The sequence below is a fragment of the Nestor notabilis genome, unplaced genomic scaffold (assembly GCF_000696875.1).
Source record: "Nestor notabilis isolate BGI_N333 unplaced genomic scaffold, ASM69687v1 scaffold11814, whole genome shotgun sequence".
NCBI lineage: Eukaryota > Metazoa > Chordata > Aves > Psittaciformes > Psittacidae > Nestor > Nestor notabilis.
In genome coordinates, this window is record NW_009924353.1 from 1 (window position 1) to 7,648 (window position 7,648).

Sequence of the window (7,648 nt, forward strand, 5' to 3'; positions counted from 1 at the left end):
GAGAGGGTCCCTTTGCAGCCACCCCCCGAGGCTGAGCTGCCGCCGCAGGGTGACGGAGTCGCTGTGCAGCTTCTCAAGTGCTGCTGTGCAGGCAGGGCCCCCACGTCGTGTCACTCGCCCCCTCTGCCCTCCTCAACGCTCTTTTTCTTCGCAGTGTTAAAGAAACGCCTCGTGAAGCTTGTTGTCAACTTTCTCTTCTACTTCCGGACAGACGAAGCGGAGGTACGGAATCTGCTGTGCTCTTATAGAGCCCCAGCCTGGTTTTGGGTTGGAAGGGACCTTAAAACTCATCCAGTTCCAACCCCCTGCCATGGGCAGGGACACCTTCCACTAGAGCAGGTTGCTCCAAGCCCCTGTGTCCAGCCTGGCCTTGAACACTGCCAGGGATGGGGCAGCCACAGCTTCTCTGGGCACCCTGTGCCAGCACCTCAGCACCCTCACAGGGAAGAGCTTCTGCCTTATAAGTAATCTCAATCTGCCCTATAAAGGCTCCTCGGTCTCTTGTTTCTCTGTGAATTGATTGCATGGGCTTTGTACAATGGTACAATAAGGGGCTGCCACAGCCAGGACAGAGCATCCGTGTTTCCTCTTCCATCAACTCCGTGAAAACCTGTAGGGGTGAGGAGCAGCACTGCTATCTCAGCACACCCAGGTGCCTCTCCTGGGAGTCTGAAATGAATCTTTTATACATAACTGTTGCCCCAAAACTGCAAAAGCTGGAGTTTGTTATGGTTGGTTATAGGACTGTGCCCTGTTGTGCCAAACTGTGAGGGGAAGCTGATGTTTTTCTCTCCTTGCATTAGCACTGGTTTTCTTCTTTTTTATATCAGGAATTTTACATGCACACAGTGGTCACTGTTACTGGGATACTCTGGTGGCCATACCCCGTCAATATTGGTTTTCTGGGCATGCAGAAGCCCTGCTTGGGTCTAGAAGGAAATAGAACTGAGGGATGTGACCTTTGGGTTCTGTTTCCAGCTTTGCCACTTCTGAGACCTGGTGATTTTTAGTGAATCCCTTGATAACTGCTGCTGAAGGTTCTTTTGTTGGAAAATGAATACAGAAGTGGTATAATGATGCATGTGAAGAAAAGAGCTGTGTGCATGCTGGTGCTACAGACAGGAACTGGAAAGCTTCTAGTGGTGTTTTTAGACTTAGTCCATCAGGACTCTTTCACCCTGATAAGGGCTGAGCTCCTGTTTCCAGCACTACCCTTTCCTCCTCCCTGCCCAAGCACAGCCACTGCTTCACTGGTGCTGCAGTGGCCATTCTCTGGGGAGATGGAGATGCTGAGCAGCCTCTGAGACGTGTCCCTGTGCAGGCTCAGGTCTGGCTCCTGCACTGGTGCAGGATGAGGCTCTGAGGACACAGCCCATCTCCTCCACTGCCACCAGCGCTGCTCTGCTCTCTTTAGTGGTGGGCATTTATAAGCACATGTGTGTGCTCTGATAGAGGGGAGAGGATGTTCTTGAATGGATCAGAAAGAGCTCAGCAGATAGGTGGAGGGTGCTAATGTAAAACCAATGTGCCAGACATGGAGAATAAACCAGGTTTTTCTTTTTGTTTCTTCCCTGCCACCTTGTTTGCCTCTCACAGTTTGTTTAGCTTGGACAAAAGAATTTGCTTTTTGAGGGTTGCCTTTGTGGCTTGTATCACCCTTTGGTTCCCATGTCCTTGCTCTGTGCACTAGCGAGCAAATAGCACCTACCCTTTGTTTATCCTGAGCTGTTCTAGTTCATTACCACGCTGTTCTTAACCCCCTGCAAGGCTCCAGGACTGCCCTTACCAAGTACAGTGTGAGTTGTTCTGTGTGTCATGTTAAATATTTCATCTTTGTTTGACTTACTGAGCAAGGAAGTAAATCTTCACTGTCTTCACGTCACAGAAACAATGCTAAAGCCCGGGTTGAATCTGAGCAAGTAGAAATGTTTAACACCTCATTAATGTCCACAGAGTGTTCCAGGTGGGACTAGCACAGTGAAGCATGTCTGCAGGCACCAAAAGGTTGATAAAAAACATGGAATGTCCATGCAATTGGAGTGAATTACTTTAAACATAGCATCATGTTATGAAACTCACTTAAATGGCACTCGGCAAAGTCTGTGGGTTCAGACCACTGTTGTGCTGGGGGACATTGTGGCTTAATCCCTCTCTCCGGGTCTTTTCCAGCCCATTGGAGCTCTGCTGCTGGAGCACTGCAGGATCACCAAAGAGGAGGAGAACGTCTTCTCAATCAGTGAGTTCTGTCTATGCATCTCCTTTGTGTTTCATTTATGGCAAATAGTGCTACGTAAGAGGAAAGGTTTTGCTGCTTAGTTCCTGCTTTTCCCTCTCTTTCTGCGGTGACAGCAGGGCCAGTGCTCCTCAGCCTTTTCCTCCTCCTCAGTGGGGTCAGTGCCACTCAGCCTCCTTCTCCTCCTTAGCTGCCAATTACTACTCTGGCATTGCCATCCCCCATTAGTATTTTGTTGCTGGCTGAAATAGTGAGTGTTTGTGTGACCTGCACAGCTGCTTGTGAGGAGAGAAGCAGTAACAAAACAGACTATGGCTTAGTGCTTGTGGAAATCCCTCTCGAGGAGGGTTTGGTCCTGACAGATTGGTGCTTCTGTGCTACTGCATTTGTCAAAACAAAAGTCAGCCTCAGATAAACCATCTGCCAGGCTAATCTAGCACCAGCCCTCCCGCCACGCTGTTTGTCCTTGTGTTGATAGCCATGGCTCCAGCTGGCCCGTGGTGTGTCGTCCTTTGTAAGCAGTCTTTCATCCAACAACTAATCATTGTGTGAGAGGTATGTGGCAGAAATAACAGGATGTTTCTCCAAGGCCATCCCCATATCTTTTGGCCTGGTTGTCAGGCACAGCTGCTTCTCTGTGCAGAGCCTTGTCTCCCCTTTCCGCTGGGAGAGGTGGTGTTCTTGCTGTCTGCAAAGCACCCTCCAACAGCCTGGACATGCTGATCTCTCTGAACACCAGCTCTGAATTTCCTTAGGTTTTTTGGGAGCTGGTAAACGAGGGGTCCTGGAGAAGTGTTAGAACCAAATGCAGTTGTGTCCCTGCACGGCAGCCCTGAGGGGTCTGGTGCAGTCTGACCCAGTTATTTCTCAGCAGCAGCCTGGATCTCTCTGGGCTGTGAACTAAAGAGCAGAGCTCTGAGGACAACGTAATTAATTAGATGTCCTGATTCTGTCTTGGTAAAGAATAGGAGTTGCACAGGGACTCGCTTTCTGCTGCGCTTAGTACCAAATTCCCAAAAGCCTCAAGCAAAGACAGGTCAATGCCTTCTCTTGAGAGCATTTACCTCCTCAGATGGCTGCCCTCTGCATAGATCAAAATTGCTTCCTCGGGGCCATTTTCCACTTGGATTACTAAGTCAGTGGGGACTGTTTGCAAGGAGGCTCAGGGAGCTGCAGTCAGCTATGGCCATTGATCTGGTTCACTTCTGAGCTGTTGCTCTCAGCGTGAGAAGTTGCTCTTTCCTCTCCCAAGTCTTTGGGTGCTGACAGACTGTGGCAGAGGCTCGAGGCCAGTCGGGAGCTGCCCAGGGTAAGAGCGAGGGGCCAGAGGCCTGTGCTACCAGCTCGGCCACAGGTCATCTTGGTTGAACAGAGACGTGAACTGCGGCCTGGCTGTTGCTGTGGGGGAGACAGTGGAGCACAGGCAGCGCTGCCAGGACCTCCCAGAAGCCTTTTCCTTGTCCCTGGCAGGTTTCATTGAGGAGCCCGAGAGGAAATACTGCTTCGAATGTGACAGTGAGGAGCAGTGTCAGGAGTGGATTGAGGCACTCAAGCGAGCCAGGTAGGCAGAGCCACCAGTGCCAGGGCTGCCTTGTGTGCTCTGTGCAGTTTGTTTTCTGGGATGGGCTTGTGGTGAACCCAGGGAGGAAAAGTGGTTGTCTCCTCCCAAGCCAGCTTCCCTCTGGCTCTAAATAGCAGCTGAAACTTCACATCCTGTCCTGCTCAGCCTGCCTCTGGTCTGTTCCTGTCTTACAGCTATGAGTTCATGAGGAGGAGCTTGATCTTCTACCGGAATGAGATCCAGAAAATGACAGGGAAGGTGAGTGAGTCCCTTGAAGTTGGCTGGTCAGGTGGTGATGATGGGTTCGGACTGGAGCAGGGCCGGCAGTCTCTGCTGTTGCTGGCAGCTGTCCTGCACAGTGCTCTTTGCTGCCATGGGTATGAAGGAGATCCTGGAGTAAGCCAGAGCCTGAAGCCGTGGTCTCAACAGCCAGACCTGAGTCTTCCTCCCCTGAGCAGCCTGCATTGGTCTCAGCTCTGACCCTCTGACTCTTCCAGTGGTGCAGTGGCCCAAGGTCTGTCTGGCCTGTGAACTCTTCCAAGGAACTGGTGGGAGTCCCAGCATATGTGGGTCAAGATGCTCCCACACCCCTGCCAGGCTCCTCAGAGCATCCCTGCTCGAGATGATGGAGGTGGCTGCAGCTCACCTGTGTGCTCCTGCACCAGTGTGGCCTTGAACCGTGCATGGTTGTTCCCTGGGTCCTCCCTGAGGGCTGCCTGGCTTTCTGCACCAGAAACAGCAGTCAGGGCTGGGCTGGGCTACATCCAGCCCTGCAAAATGGCTGAGGGACAGTCCTGGCCTCCCCCTTGTCTGTGTCTCACTGGTGCCTTCCCTCTGCTCTTGCTGCAGGACCCCCTGGAGCAGTATGGGATCTCGGAGGAAGCCCGCTTCCAGCTGGGAACACGCAGGCAGTAATCCCCTCTCTGGAGCTGAACTGGTGCCTGGCGCCAGGCTCACCCTGGAGGGTCACCCCCAGCTCCCCTCCCCGGGGACAGCAGCAGCAATGACCAAGGGACTTTTTAATTTATTAGCCAAATAATTTTGTATGATTTTTTTAAAAGGGGAACTCGTTGCACATTCCCACTTGCCCCAGCTCTGGAGACAGCCAGGCTTAACTGCTGCACCAGTGGCATGAGAGCAGAGGCGGCAGGGACCCAACAGAGCTGCAGCACCCGCTGTCCTCTGCTGCTGGGGCAGGCCCTGAGCCAGCTCCACTCCTCCTCTTCCTCCCCTCCTTCTCCTGCAGGGAGCTACTCAGCTTTTCTGGCTCTGGATCTTCCTGCAGTCTCCAAGGGCTGTTTAGCAAGGCAGCCACCAGCACCTGTCTCTGGGGTTCTTGTCTTCTTTCTCCCTCCTCTGGGCAGGTTGTTCCAGTTCCTAGAGGCTGGTGGAGCCCACGCTGCAGCCTACTAGAGCACTCCACAAATGCATTTGAAAGCAAAGCTGAAAGCACAGGGAGCAGAGAGTGGGCTGAGACCCATGGGGAGGTCCTGCCTGGGCTTCCCAGAGCAGGAAGCCATGTGAAGGTTTGGAAAGATGGGAATCACTCCACTTTGGCTGGAGGTTGTAGCTTCAGGCCCTGCAGAAGTTAATCTTGGGGAGCATGTGAAGCTGGGCAGTAACCCTTCATTCCCTGAGCTGCTGCAGCGTTCCTCTCCTTTGTGAGCATCTGAAGAGGGAAACTGGGACACTGGAAGACAGGACACTGTGCCACAGTCATCATGAGCTGCCACGGAACAGGGACTGCCATCCCTGGGGCTCCTGCAATGAGAGGGTAAGTGTCAGGGAACATCCCTCCTTGAGGCTCTGCGCCTTCAGCCAGGCTCTGGCTGCACGAAGGAAAACTGCCCAGGGATGAGGGAAGGAAGGACCTGCACCCGGGGCTGCAGGAGACCCAGATTCCTGATGCCTGCAGCAGCAGAGGATACAGCCGGCAGCAGCAGCTGCCCTGGAACTGGACCAGGAAAACCTCCAGGAAGCACCTGGGAAGGTCCCAGGTACCATGGTCAGGCACTTGATGCCAGAAGGGACTCAACATCTGCATACCGCTTAGGCAAGTGCAGCACAAGATGAGCTTTGGGGGTTCACCTGGGTAGCAGGAAGGCTGCTGCAGCAAACAGCACATGGTAAGCGAGGAGCAGCCTGTGCTGTGAGCTGGGCTTGAAGCTAAGTTCTGAGTCTCTTCCTGTGGCTGGGAGTTGATGCTGAAACAAGAGCCTGTTTTGCAAGCCTCGGTGACCTGGCCTGCCCTCATCTCATGCTGCTGGGCACCAGGAGAGTGGCAGATGTCACTGATGCTTTAGTTTCAATCTCAAAGCCAAGGTTTTTCCTTTCCCTCCCCAGATACTCCCTTTCCCTTCAATCATTCCAGGTGCTCACTCCAGAAATTGCCAAAATAAGCCGCGGGGCAGCTGGCCTGCACAATAAGCTGAGGGCATGATGGGGTGGAAGCAGAACCCAGGGCGGTTTTGACGACAGATGGCAGCTCTAGTGGAAGCAGCAGTGAGGGATTAAAGGCAGGAGCACAAAGCTTGTGCTTTAGGGAATTAGTGTCCTCAGCTGACTTTTAAAGTGCAGTTTAATCCTCACAAGCCACCTCTGCTTTACCTCAGTGCAGGGGCATGTTCCCAACATGCTGGTGGGTGTGCAGTGGTTTTACTTGCTGCGACAGACTGGTCTGTCTGGTCGCTTGCGAGGACGGATGAGTAGATGCAGCTCCAGCTTCAGTGTTGGTTTGCCAGCTGCAAATGCTGCTGCAGCGCCGCTTTAGGGGCAGAACATCCAAACTCAGCTCCCCGGGGTTCAGCATCCGTGAATTCATCAATACACAAAGACAATCCATACATAAACCCCGGGAATTCTGCCACATTCAATCATTGCCTGCCAACAAGCTGCCGGCGCAGCAGCAGCCTCATGTCCTGCCACCCTCAGGAACAGCCCCTTCTCAAGCATGTGCCTTTCAGCTCCTGGCAAAGCTGCCACCCATCACCTTCACTGTACCTAAAAATGGGCATTTTATGTTACGGGGAACAGGTGAGCAGGAGATAATCCCGACCCGTATTTAAGAGGTTAATGACATTTCTGACCTGAATGTAAGACAAATGCTGTGAAGCCTTACATGGGCCAATGGCCGGCCCAGTAACTTAGATCAACTTCTAGACTAGCGTAGGACACTGGGTGAGCTTTCAGGAGGATGGTACTGCCAGACACTTCGAGATCCACGTCAACTGCTGGTGATTTATAGACAATTGATCATTTTTCCTACTCTGCTCACTATGCTTTTGTATTTCAGTGCTGTATTACAGGCTCCCCGTGGTGTCCTGAAGCCATTTATCTGTTGTACAGTGACATTGCCAATAAACACTCATTTTAATCTTGGTGGTTGTCTAAGAAACCAAACCTTTCCCTGGGGAGGGGTGGCTGGAGCACGCTCTGGCCTTGGCACTGCAACTAAGGGGCACTGGAACAGGCTGCCCAGGGCAGGGCTGGAGTCACCGTCTCTGCAAGCGTTCACACGCGGTGCAGATGAGGCCTCAGTGCCAGGGGTCAGTGGTGGCCTTGGCAGTGCTGGGGAATGGTTGGATTTGATGAGCTTAAAGGTCTTTTCCAACACACTTGGTTCTATGGAGAGACGATGCCCTCAGCCCCACGAGGAGGAGCGTGGCGGTAGCTGGAGGCAGGGACCCTGCTCAGGACCCAGCTGCAGATGCTCCAGGTTGGAGGCTCTTGTACCGGAGCCGAGCGCTTGGCTGTAGCTCAGGCAGACGGGGCTGGGTCCGGCTGCTGCCGCCTGTTCACCGCACCGAAAACCCCATTTTGGGCCAGGAGCTGTGGGAGGACTGGGTGACACAGGG

At 53.1% G+C, this 7,648-nt stretch overlaps 1 protein-coding gene across 1 annotated transcript; it reads left to right on the forward strand.

Moving 5' to 3' along the window:
• Nucleotides 1-154: 154 nt before the first annotated feature.
• On the forward strand, nucleotides 155-4,709 carry PLEKHJ1 (pleckstrin homology domain containing, family J member 1; the record flags this gene model as incomplete). Its single annotated transcript, XM_010012572.1, has 5 exons — nucleotides 155-222; nucleotides 2,170-2,236; nucleotides 3,704-3,794; nucleotides 3,989-4,052; nucleotides 4,644-4,709. Coding segments are annotated over 5 exons (356 nt in total), but the record flags the coding sequence as incomplete, so codon positions are not given.
• Between the last annotated feature and the right edge of the window lie 2,939 nt (nucleotides 4,710-7,648).